Here is a 13,620-nt window from a genome sequence, read left to right as displayed (position 1 = left end):
GCTCCCCGTAGTCCTCTCTTACTCCTAGTAACCAAGGACGCTATGACTCAGCATCTTGTGGACCCCATTTGGTCCTTTCGTTAAACATTAGTTAAAACACATAAAAACTCAGACACAAGTAAATATTTAATATAGTATTGTTTATTCATTCACAGTACTATACATAAATAAAGGTTTTTGCTGTTATAGAAATTTCACTTTGGAAATACGCTACCGATCTGTCAGCACAACTGAGTTTTTTAAAAAAACAGCTTCCAACATGCTACTAATCCCGTTTATTTGTATTATATTATGATACTAGAAAAATGCTTTTAATGCTGCTTCTTTTTTCTGTGTTGTTTTTTTCTGTGTTGTGTTTTTTTCTGTAACCCATGTGACCTTTGACCTTTAACAACTGGCGGTCTTTTTCCTGGCCCAGATGCTTAAATAAGGCAGGAACCGCACAGTCTGTATTGGCCTGAGGAAGACGTCAGTCCGACGTCGAAACGCGTAGCCTATCAAATAAATACTCTATACATTTAACCCCATGTTGGTTGTGTACTTATATTGATCAAAGATCCAAGCAGCGCCGGTGGTCCCGTTTTTTCCTACCTCTAAACTACTAAACTATAAAACTATAATGTTATTTTTCCCGCATGATGAACACGCCAAAAAAAAAAAACAATAAAAAAACGACACCAGAATCACTATTTTTTGGCCACCACCCCTCCCAAAATAGAGAATAAAAAGTGATCAAAAAGTCGCATGTACCCGAAAATAATACCGATAAAAACTACAACCCGTCCCGCAAAAAAACAAGCTGTACACAGCTTTTTTGACTGAAAAATAAAAAAAAAGTTACGGCTCTCAGAATACGGTGACACAGAAAATAAATTATTTATTAAAAAGTGATTTTATTGCACAAACGCTGCAAAACATAAAAAAAACCTATATACATCTGGTATCGCCGTAATCGTACCGACCCGCAGAATAAAATATAATGGTCATTTATAGCACACGGTGAACGCTGCAAAAGATAAACTAAAAAACATTGTCAGGATTGCTTGTTTTTGGTCAGCCGGCTTGCAAAAAAATGTAATAAAAAAGTGATAAAAAAAAAATAAAAAAAAATCAAAAAAAAAAAAAAAAAAAAAAAATCGCATGTATCCCAAAATGGCACCAATGAAAAGTACAGATTGTCCCGCAACAAATAAGCCCTCACGCAGCTCCGGTGGTTAAAAAATAAAGAAGTTCTGGCTCCCAGGAATATGGCGATGCAAAATGTGCAGTGTTTTCTAAAAGCGGGTAACATCAGACACCATTTATCAGTGCGACACCGGCCACACATCTATGAATTATTACTTATTTACCGCATTTTTATACCCTCTTATTACACCCTGATGTTCTCCGCACAGATTACATATGCCCCCACAGTATAAACTGAAATACCAGCGAAACCCAAAAGAGAAAAACTAACAAGCAAAACCTGGGCTCCAAAAGCAAAAAGGCGTCCCTCCCTTCTGAGCCCTGCAGTGTGCCCAAACAGCAGTTTGCGCCCACATATATGGCATTGCCATACCCGGGAGAACCCGCTTAACGTTTTATGAGGGATTTGACTTCAGTGGCACAAACTGGGCACAACATATTATGCACTAGAATGGAATATCAGTGAAAAATTGCAATATTCACACCATCCGCTGTGCGTTAACCCCTTTGCGCACTATGACATAATAGCACGTCATGGTGCGGGGGTTGATGTATGGAGCGGGCTCACGTGCTGAGCCCGCTCCATACGCTGCGGGTGTCGGCTGTGTATTACAGCTGACACCCAGGACTAACGGACAGGAACAGCGATCGCGCTGTTACAGGAGTCTGTAAAAATAACAATATACTGCAATACATTAGCATCGCAGCATATTGTACCCGCGATCCAATGATTGCTGGTACAAGTCCCCTAAGGGGACTAATAAAATGTGTAGAAGAATTAAAGTTATTAGTAGTGAGAAAGAAAAAAGTTTAAAGCTAAAGAGACTCTGTCACCACATTATAAGTGCCCTATCTCCTATATAAGGAGATCGACGCTGTAATGTAGGTGACAGTAATGCTTTTTATTAAAAAAAACGATCTGTTTTCACAACGTTAGGAGCGATTTTGGTTTATGCTAATGAGCTTTCTTAATGCCCAAGTGGGCGTACTTTTACTTTCGACCAGAGGAGTGCATGACTCTGACCAATCGGCATCATGCACTCCTCTCCATTCATTTACACTGCACTAGCGATATAGTTATATCACTATGTGCAGCCTCATACACAAGCCCTAACATTACTACAGTGTCCAGATAATGAATACACATGACCATCCAGCCTGGACGTCATGTGTACTCAGAATCCTGACACTTCTGACTCTTTTCTGTGAGATTCCAGCAACGGATACGAAATCTCGCGAGATCACGGAGCTAAACGAGATTTGGTTTCACTTGCCGGAATCTCAGAATCCTGACACTTCTGACTTTTTTTTTTTTGTGAGATTCCGGCAAGTGAAACCAAATCTCGTTTAGCTCCGTGATCTCGCGAGATTTCATATCCGTTGCTGGAATCTCACAGAAAAGAGTCAGAAGTGTCAGGATTCTGAGTCCACATGACGTCCAGGCTGGATGGTCATGTGTATTCATTATCTGGACACTGTAGTAATGTTAGGGCTTGTGTATGAGGCTGCACATAGTGATATAACTATATCGCTAGTGCAGTGTAAATGAATGGAGAGGAGTGCATGATGCCGATTGGTCAGCGTCATGCACTCCTCTGTACAACGCCCACTTGGTCGAAAGTAAAAGTACGCCCACTTGGGCATTAAGAAAGCTCATTAGCATAAACCAAAATCGCTCCTAACGATGTGAAAAAAGATCGTTTTTTTAAATAAAAAGCATTACGGTCACCTACATTACAGCGCCGATCTCCTTATGTAGGAGACAGGGCACTTATGTGGTGACAGAGCCTCTTTAAAAAGAAAAACCTTTTCCCATTTTTCTTCAAAAGTAATGTAAAAAAATAAACAGAATTGATATCGCTACGTCCGTAAAAGTCCGAACTATTACAATATACCATTATTTAACTCGCACGGTGAACACTGTAAAAAACTTAAATTTAAACCGCCAAAATCGCTGTAGTTTTCGTTTTTACGGCACGGCGAAAGCTGGTAAAACGAAAACCCCAAAAAATTGAATCAGATTTTTTTCCTATATTTTCCTATTTTTTTTCAGTTTCCCAGTACTTTTTATGGCACTTTAAATGGTATCAATAGAAACCACAATTCCTCCCGCAAGAAATAAGCCCTCACATCACCATACTGACGGAAAAAGAAAAAAAAGTTATGGCTCTTGGAAGGCGGGGAGTGAAAAACGAAAATAAGAAAGCAAAAAATGGATCAGTCCTGAAAGGGTTAATTAATTTCTAATGAAAAAAATGTATGACCACATGTGGGGTATTTCCGTACCCGGGAGAAATAGCTTTACAAAAATTGGTTGTTTATTTCTCCTTTATCCCTTATGAAAATGAGAAAATGCAAAATTTTAGTGGAAAAAAATTGTGATATTAATTTTCTCCGCCTAATCCTAATAAATTCTGCAAAAGACCTGTGGAGTCTAAATGCTCACTATACCCCTAGAGAAATTCCTTGAGGGGTGTTTCCAAAATGGGATCACTTGGGGGGCTTTCACTGTTTTGGTCCCTGCAGGGCGTTGCAAAGGTGGCATGGCACCGAAAAACAATCCAGCAAAATCCGTGCTCCAAAATCCAAATGGCGCTACTTTCCTTCTGAGCGCTGCCATGGGTCCAATCAGCAGTTTATTATCACATATGGGGTATTGCCGTAATCAGGAGAAAATGCTTTACATATGTTGTGGTTCTTTTTTTGCTTTATTCCTTGTAAAAATTTCAAATTTTTTCAGAAAAAAAAGTTGATTTTCATTTTCACTACCTAATTCCACTAAATTCTGCAAAAAACCTGTGTGGTCAAAATGCTAACTATACCCCTAGAAAATGTCCTTGAGAGGTGTAGTTTCCAAAATGGGGTCACTTTTGGGTGGTTTCCCCTGTTTTGGTCTCTCCAGGGCGTTGCAAATGCGACATGGCACCGAAAACCAATCCAGCAAAATCTGTGCTCCAAAATCCAAATGGTACTCCTTCCCTTCTGAGCCCTGCTGTGGGTCCAATCAGCAGTTTATTACCACATATGGGATATTGCTGTAATCAGGACACATTGCTTTATAAATGTTGGTGATTTTCTTCATTATTCCTCGTAAATATTACAAATTTCTATGTTTTTTCAGAAAAAAAAGTAGATTTTCATTTTTACAGACTAATTCTAATACATTTAGCAAAAAACCTGTGCGGTCAAAATGCTAACTATACACCTAGATAAATTCCTTGAGGGGTGTAGTTTCCAAAATCGGGTAACTTTTGGGGTGTTTCCACTGTTTTGGCACCACAAGACCTCTTCAAACCTGACAAGGTGCCTAAAATATATTCTAAAAAAAAAAAGGAGGCCCAAAATCCACTGGGTGCTCCTTTGCTTCTGAGGCCGATGCTTCAGTCCATTATCACACTAGGACCACATGTGGGATATTTCTAAAAACTGCAGAATCTGGGCAATAAATATAGAGTTGCATTTCTCTGGTAAAACCTTCTGTGTTCCAAAAAAGAATGTATTAGAAATGAATTTTGGCAAAAAAAATAAAATTTGTAAATTTCACCTCTACTTTGCTTTAATTCCTGTGAAACGCCTAAAGGGTTAAAACACTTTGTGAATGCCGATTCGAATACCTTGAGGGGTGCAGTTTTCAAAATGGGGTGACTTCTGGGGATTTTCTAATATATAAGGTCCTCAAAGCCACCTCAGAACTGAACAGGTCCCTGAAAAAAATAGCCTTTTGAAATTTTCTTTAAAATATGAGAAATTTCTGCTAAAGTTCTAAGCCTTGTAACGTCCTAGAAAAATAAAAGGACGTTCAAAAAACGATGCAAACATAAAAGTAGACATATGGGAAATGTTAACTAGTAACTATTTTGTGTGGTATTACTATCTGTTTTACAAGCAGATACGTTTAAATTTAGAAAAATGCTAATTTTTTCTAAATTGTGGTGTTTTTCAGAAATAAATACCAAAATTAGCGACAACATTTTTTCACTAACATAAAGTACAACATGTCACGAGAAAATCTCAGAATTGCTTGGATAGGTAAAAGCATTCCAACGTTATTACCACAAAGTAACACGTCAGATTTGAAAAAAATCGGCTGGGTCCTGAAGGCCAAAACAGGCTGGGTGCTGAAGGGGTTAAAGGTGGAAAAAGTTCTGAAATTATTCATATTGTACTGATTTTTTGACATGACAAAAGCCCGGCATTTTAACAGGGGTGTGTAGACTTTTTATATCCACTGTAAATACACCCTTGTAAAACATTATTTGACAAAACAAAAACACAAAGGCAGGGTAAGAGAGTAAATTAAATATATCTTTCAAAAGCAACATTGCAATTTGTATTGAAATAAATACAAAAATCTTATTTACTTTCAACATAAAGATTACTCCTGCCAGAATTGGCATATAGAATTATATGCAGAAAAACAAAAGGTAGCATTCCCCTGTTATACACCAAATGTTTTCTCCATTGTAAGAGTGAATTCATAAAATATGTTCTACAGAATTCGTCCTAAGTAAACCAACAGAGGGATTATTATTTATTAATAAAGTAACAGCATGTTCCGCATGTTGGCAGTTATACACTTACTGTACAAAGCCCCAGTATCACAGAGAGATCTTGTATACACATTAGCAAGTATATCCCACGAGACACGCACATTGTTGAGAGACTTCTTCAAAAAACAAAAAGACTTTCTAATCAACCTTTTTTATACAAAACCAAAGCATCTAGTTTAAAAAAAAAAGGGGGCTACATAATAAGGAATTCCATGCAATGGCTCCAAAAAAACTGTTAATATGTAGATGATTAAACCAATATGTACACCTTAAATAAACTGATACATCGTGTTATGTCTAGTGAAGGGCCTGAGCGGGTGGAGCATGACACAGCTTCAAAGACTACCTAAGGAGAATTACTGGGTCATGCAGGCACCCTCAGGCTCTGCACTAGGCATAACAGTGCATTAAAGGGGTTGTCCAGGATTACAAATATATGGCTGCCTTCTTCAAAAACAGTGCTGCACTTGTGTACAGGTTGTGTGGGGCATTGCAGTACGATACTTGCTGCAGGCAGACAGGAACATCATTATAGCCAAGCGATGGTTCATGCAAAAGCAGTGTGGTAGGCAGCAATGACTTTTGTAAATAGAAATGTTGGTACGAGTTACAAATCATACTGCCGATAAGAAATTTTTTATGTCGGCACGATCAATGAATATCACATACCGTGTCCAATTATTGATACGATCAGAAATAAGTGATGTGTGTGTGCGTGTAGAATGACTGACTGGATGACCATCATCAGTGTACTTATAGCTAGATTGTACATAAGTAATTGCACCTGGCAATACATTGCACGTTTGTTAAAAGACTCTCAAACCCAAACAGGAGTAATGAGAAAATGGTACAAGAAATCACGCAGCTTTAGGATGAAAGAAAACGAAACAGTAAAATGTGTAAGAACAAATAAGATAATAAGTCTTACCCTGGCTGTGTGTCTGTGCATAAAGTACTTTTGATGCTCCATAGAATGAGCTTTACCAACAAAGGCCTCATTTAAGAAACCCCAAGAAGCTACCACTATTTACAGAGCAAGTTCTACCTTTTTATTAACTGGCTATGAAAAATTACAGCATATACATGATTAGCCATAACATTAAATCCACATGCTTAATATTGTACAGGTCCACTTCATGCTGCCAAAACAGCGGTGACCCATTGAGGCATGGTCTCCACAAGACCTCTGAAGGTGTCCCTGCGGTATCTGGCACCAAGAAGTTAGCAGCAGATCCTTTAAGTCCTGTAAGTTGCGAGGTGGGGCCACCATGGATCAGACTTGCTTTCCAGCACATCCCACAGATGCTTGATTAGATGGATACCTCGGAAATTTCGGGCCAAGTCAACACCCTAAACTCTTTGTCATGTACCTCAGACCATTCCTGAACAATATTTGCAGTGCGACAGGGCGCATTATCCTGTCAAAAGAGGTCCCTGCTGTTAGGGAATACCGTTGCCATGAAGGGGTGTACTTGGTCTGCAACAATATTAAGGTAGGTGTCACAGTAACATTCACATGAACGCCAGGATCCAAGGTTTCCCAGCAGAATATTTCCCAGAGCATCACACTGCCTCCAGCGGCTTGCCTTCTTCCCATAGTGCATCCTGGTGAGCGACGTGCACACACTCACCCGGCCACCCAAATGATGTAAAACATAACATGATCCATCAGACCAGGCACTTTCATTCATTGCTCCATGGTCCAGTTCTGATGCCCATTGTTGGATCTGTTAGCGGCGTACAGAACCCACATGGGGACCCTGACCGATCTGGGACTATGCAGCAAACTGCAATGCACTTTGCATTCTTACACTTCTCTATCGTGGACAGCATTTCCTTTTTAAGTAATTTGTGCTACAGTTGCTCCATAACGGCTAACCTTCGCTCCCCACACATATCATTTAGCTTTGTGCACCCATGACCCTGTTGCTGGTTCACCGGCTGTCCTTCCTTGGACCACGTTTGGTAGGAATTAACCACTGCATAGCGGGAACACCCCAAGACATGCTGTTTTGGAGATGCTTTGTCAGTTGTCTGGCCATCACAATTTGTCTCTTGTCTGAGTCGCTTATATCTTTACGCTTGCCAATTTTTCTGCTTCCAACACATCAACTTCAAGAACGGACTGTTCACTTGCTGCCTAATATATCTCACACCTTGACTGGTGCCATTGTAACAAGATAATTAGTGTTATACATCTCACCTGCCAGTTGTTATGTTATGGCTGAGTATATTAATTTATATACATATACACACAAACACACACACAGACACATTTTAAAAGCGGATCAGTCACTATTAGCTCAAGTCAGTCTCCGGACAGACATTGATAGTAAACCACTAGGCTATACAATCAATGTCCTATCGGCAGGGGTCTGACCACCGTTAACCCCAACAAAGTATGAAGTAACAACAGAGCTATAAAAAAAAGGGGTAACATGGTTGGCCACTGACTAAAATGGACAGTTCATGCAGGCTCCCGAGAAAGTCATGTGGAGCTGAAAGGAGACTAAGGGGCTTGTAGCTTTCCTGGAATTGTTGCCACCTCGTTCTAGCGATTGGCAGGGTACATAGTGGTCGGTCCTAGCGATATGCCATCAATGTCTTTCCTGAAACAACCCTGCACTGTTAATAACTGAACAATGACAAATAGGATTGATAAAAAAGTGACTAGGAATTACCACAGAATTCAAGGGGAATGGGATTCCGATAAGAGTTGACATCAGTGGAGCCACGTCCGCCTGAAAAACAAACAAAATAATACAGAATTTATTGTTAAGGAGTCTGAGAAAACAACCATTGTGAAAGCTTTTATACAAATCATGACTGCACCGCATGAAGCAATTTTCTCTCCATATCACTTAACAGCATGATATCTCTAAAATATTTAGGAAGATAGTATATTTCCACGACAAGAATATATTTCATTATAAATTGCCCATAAATAGATTCTGCATGGTAATGAAACTCATAACCTCATGAGGTCTTGTGGAGGAGAACTATACTAAAATGTCTCAAAGTACAAAGTAAAGGGGGGGGGGGACTTCTGAACGACTTCAAGCCAGATTTTTGGCATTAAAAAGTCGCAAATTATGGAAAACGCTATATTTGTGCAATAATTTGTGACTCTTGCGGTTTTAGACACTCTTGACATTATTTTTTAATGGGTGGGGCTTAATAGGAGTAACAGCCCAAGATGCAAATAATAAATTTAGAGGTGTGCGCCTAAATTTATGTCATCTTACTCCAGCAGGCTTCAGTCTTCGGCCCCAAGCCCACTTCAGTTCTTTCCTTCAGGGTGCTATCCGTTGTTGTCACGGATAGCACCCTGAACCCATTTATTTCAATGGGGCCATGCACACTTCCGTTGTTTTAACAGAACCGTGCGGCCGTTCCGTCAAAAGTAGGGCAGGTCCTACGCCTGCCCGTTTTAACGGCACTGTCTCGGCCTTCTCATTGAATTCGGTCCGTAAAACAACGGGCTGCACACGGAAGCCATCTGTGTGCAGCCAGTGTGTGACGGGACCGTCAATAACGGCCGTTCAACGGCTGACGGAAGTGTGCATGAGGCCTAAGACTGGCATATTAAATGACAGTCTTCGTTAATCTGGGCCAATAAGTGTCCGTCCTGCCAGGCTTGATAAACTCTGTTTCCACTATCTCCCAATTTGGAGACAGAAAAATAACTATTCTTCACACATTTTATGCTGAAAGCAAAAGGTCACATTCTCAAACCCCCTCCAATACATAGGGAGGGGATACAGTGTTTTTTTTACTATTTGACCATCTTGAGGTTTAGATCATTCTGTATTTATGAATTATACCTATAACTCCCAGAACTGCAATTTGCACACATTCATCTAAAGCAGGAAAAAGCGGATCCCTCTCAGTAGCAGTGTGGCAGATGTAGATAAAATAAAATGACAATTTATGCTCACAACACAGAGCTGACACTTACCAGGTAGCACCGACATTTGTCTGTTAAAGGGAGGGGAGCCCTGTAGAACAGTTGTAAAATATTTTGAACCCCAAAATGATTAAATGAAATATCTATGCAAGATTGACTTAAACAAAATCTTTGTACCACTCTCGGAAAACAACTTGTCTTCTCTACCAAAACATTAGATGAACAAAAATATTACCTGGAGCTCACAGGCTCCACAAAATCGTTAACATGACCCCACTATGTACCACGTGCCATTTATATCACTAAAACCACTAACATACCGAGAGTTACACCCAATGGGATGAAAAAGCGAGAACTGACAAAACGAAATTATTTTTTCAGCCTCAAACCTCTCCTATTGCCAGGACACTACTTTTTTGGAGTTCCTTGTGATTCACATAATTCAGAATGAATTTCGATGTTGAGTGGAAGAACTAAAAAACGAGCATCTCCACCCACCGTATGTTCTGGCATGCTAGCAAAGGAGGATCATTTTGAGTAGGTAATTTTGCTTTTTTTTTTTTATCTGTTTATAGACTTTTCCATATAAAAATATGAAGCATATGTGAAAAAGTGTCCAATCCCCAAAAATATATATCTACGATCTAAAATCCTTATTGCCAAAACATTACCAAGACAACAGGTAAACGTCCCAGAGCCTGAAATTCTAGATAGAAATGAGAAGTAATGCAAGCTCCATGGGAGATCAATAAGACCATGTCATAACTATTGATTGATATGACTGAAACTGTAAGATATTTTGTCAAATTGGCCATTATCAAAGCATTCCCTTTAAGCTTCTCAAAACTGTAAAATGCAGTTTTCTAATGTTAAAGGGGTTTTCCGGAAGCAGAAAATTACTTTGACACACTCCACCACGCATGCTCTGTTAAATGATATGGCTGCGTCTTCAGCAGCCGTGTATGTTCCATTGCGCATGCGCACATTTTAACTATGTGGTGTCGGTGTGTAGTGTGACGGCCGTGTCTTCTGTCGCTCGCTCTCTCCTTCTCCTCCTCACAGTGCGAAGCGCATGTGAGGAGGAGGAGGGTGTTTTTTTGCTCCCTGTAGGAGCGGAATCCCCAACCCCGACCACAGCTTTGGCAACGCCGGAGAAGTCCTATATATGGACACAAGTTAGGGACTTCTGAAGTGGAATCCCCAGCGATGTGGCCGGGGATTCCGCTCCAAGAAAAGTCTCTGCCTTCACTGTCCATATATGGACACAGTGACGTCAGGGACTTCTGAAGCGGAGATTCCCGGCGATGTGGCCGGGGATTCCGCTCCAGGAGAAGTCCCTCACTTCACTGTCCATATATGGACAGTGAAGTGAGGGATTTCTCCAAGAGCCGTCCCCTACAGGAAAGTAGAGGGGGTGACTATGTACAAGGGGGCTGTGTGGCACTGCCTACGGGGGGGGGGGGCAGTGTGGCACTGCCTACGGGGGGGGGGGGGGGCAGTGTGGCACTGCCTACGGGGGGGGGGGGGGGCAGTGTGGCACTGCCTACGGGGGGGGGGGGCAGCGTGGCACTGCCTACGGGGGGGGCAGCGTGGCACTGCCTATGGGGGGGGGGCAGCGTGGCACTGCCTACGGGGGGGGGGGCAGCGTGGCACTGCCTACGGGGGGGGCAGCGCGGCACTGCCTACGGGGGGGGGGGGGGGGGCAGCGCGGCACTGCCTACGGGGGGGGGGGGGCAGCGCGGCACTGCCTACGGGGGGTGCCTACGGGGGGGGGGCATAGCGCGGCACTGCCTACGGGGGGGGGGCAGCGCGGCACTGCCTACGGGGGGGCTGCGCGGCACTGCCTACGGGGGGGGCTGCGCGGCACTACCTACGGGGGGGGCTGCGCGGCACTACCTACGGGGGGGGCTGCGCGGCACTACCTACGGGGGGGCTGCGCGGCACTACCTACGGGGGGGCTGCGCGGCACTACCTACGGGGGGGCTGCGCGGCACTACCTACGGGGGGGCTGCGCGGCACTACCTACGGGGGGGCTGCGCGGCACTACCTACGGGGGGGCTGCGCGGCACTACCTACGGGGGGGCTGCGCGGCACTACCTACGGGGGGGCTGCGCGGCACTACCTACGGGGGGGCTGCGCGGCACTACCTACAGGGGGGCTGCGCGGCACTACCTACAGGGGGGCTGCGCGGCACTACCTACAGGGGGGCTGCGCGGCACTACCTACAGGGGGGCTGCGCGGCACTACCTACAGGGGGGCTGCGCGGCACTACCTACAGGGGGGCTGCGCGTCATTACCTACAGGGGGGCTGCGCGTCATTACCTACAGGGGGGCTGCGCGTCATTACCTACAGGGGGGCTGCGCGTCATTACCTACAGGGGGGCTGCGCGTCATTACCTACAGGGGGGCTGCGCGTCATTACCTACAGGGGGGCTGCGCGTCATTACCTACAGGGGGGCTGCGCGTCATTACCTACAGGGGGGCTGCGCGTCATTACCTACAGGGGGGCTGCGCGTCATTACCTACAGGGGGGCTGCGCGTCATTACCTACAGGGGGGCTGCGCGTCATTACCTACAGGGGGGCTGCGCGTCATTACCTACAGGGGGGCTGCGCGTCATTACCTACAGGGGGGCTGCGCGTCATTACCTACAGGGGGGCTGCGCGTCATTACCTACAGGGGGGCTGCGCGTCATTACCTACAGGGGGGCTGCGCGTCATTACCTACAGGGGGGCTGCGCGTCATTACCTACAGGGGGGCTGCGCGGCATTACCTACAGGGGGGCTGCGCGGCATTACCTACAGGGGGGCTGCGCGGCATTACCTACAGGGGGGCTGCGCGGCATTACCTACAGGGGGGCTGCGCGGCATTACCTACAGGGGGGCTGCGCGGCATTACCTACAGGGGGGCTGCGCGGCATTACCTACAGGGGGGCTGCGCGGCATTACCTACAGGGGGGCTGCGCGGCATTACCTACAGGGGGGCTGCGCGGCATTACCTACAGGGGGGCTGCGCGGCATTACCTACAGGGGGGCTGCGCGGCATTACCTACAGGGGGGCTGCGCGGCATTACCTACAGGGGGGCTGCGCGGCATTACCTACAGGGGGGCTGCGCGGCATTACCTACAGGGGGGCTGCGCGGCATTACCTACAGGGGGGCTGCGCGGCATTACCTACAGGGGGGCTGCGCGGCATTACCTACAGGGGGGCTGCGCGGCATTACCTACAGGGGGGCTGCGCGGCATTACCTACAGGGGGGCTGCGCGGCATTACCTACAGGGGGGCTGCGCGGCATTACCTACAGGGGGGCTGCGCGGCATTACCTACAGGGGGGCTGCGCGGCATTACCTACAGGGGGGCTGCGCGGCATTACCTACAGGGGGGCTGCGCGGCATTACCTACAGGGGGGCTGCGCGGCATTACCTACAGGGGGGCTGCGCGGCATTACCTACAGGGGGGCTGCGCGGCATTACCTACAGGGGGGCTGCGCGGCATTACCTACAGGGGGGCTGCGCGGCATTACCTACAGGGGGGCTGCGCGGCATTACCTACAGGGGGGCTGCGCGGCATTACCTACAGGGGGGCTGCGCGGCATTACCTACAGGGGGGCTGCGGCAGTATCTATAGGTAGGTAGTGTGTGGCAGAAAATTGACAAATGAAATTCATCCGTTTTTAAAACGGACAAGGAAAAAACGGGCGGAAAAAAAAAAGAGTTAAAAACGGAAGCATGGTCCGGAACGAAAAGGGATGCAAAACGGCAGAGAAAAGGGACCAAAACCGCAGTTTTTATCGGCCAACACTCGGACCCGGTCGTGTGAATAGAGCCTAAAAGGTAGTTGACGCGCCGTGTCTCTACACAGTCGGAAGTGCTGTCTTAGCAAAGACACGGAGCGTCATCAATGATAGAACACGCCCCCTCTTCCTTCATTATAAGATTTTCTGCGCTGCCTTCTCTCCTCTAACACACGTGTGCGTGCG

General features: G+C 45.2%; 1 protein-coding gene across 7 annotated transcripts in view; it reads right to left on the bottom strand.

The window, feature by feature from the left end:
* The window catches only part of PIGN (phosphatidylinositol glycan anchor biosynthesis class N), a 372,057-nt gene that overhangs the window by 244,618 nt on the left and 113,819 nt on the right, over positions 1-13,620 (bottom strand). For all 7 annotated transcript variants that reach the window (XR_012847699.1, XM_075826730.1, XM_075826731.1 and 4 more), the window contains one exon: positions 8,417-8,476. Coding sequence is in view for 6 of the 7 variants with exons in the window: in XM_075826730.1 (XP_075682845.1) it covers positions 8,417-8,476 (60 nt within the window). In the remaining variant the exon portion in view is untranslated. The remainder of the gene's footprint in view (positions 1-8,416; positions 8,477-13,620) is intronic.

Source organism: Rhinoderma darwinii, chromosome 5 (genome assembly GCF_050947455.1).
Source record: "Rhinoderma darwinii isolate aRhiDar2 chromosome 5, aRhiDar2.hap1, whole genome shotgun sequence".
Lineage (NCBI taxonomy): Eukaryota > Metazoa > Chordata > Amphibia > Anura > Rhinodermatidae > Rhinoderma > Rhinoderma darwinii.
Note: the sequence above shows the minus strand (reverse complement) of the source record. Positions and strands in the feature narration are given on the sequence as shown.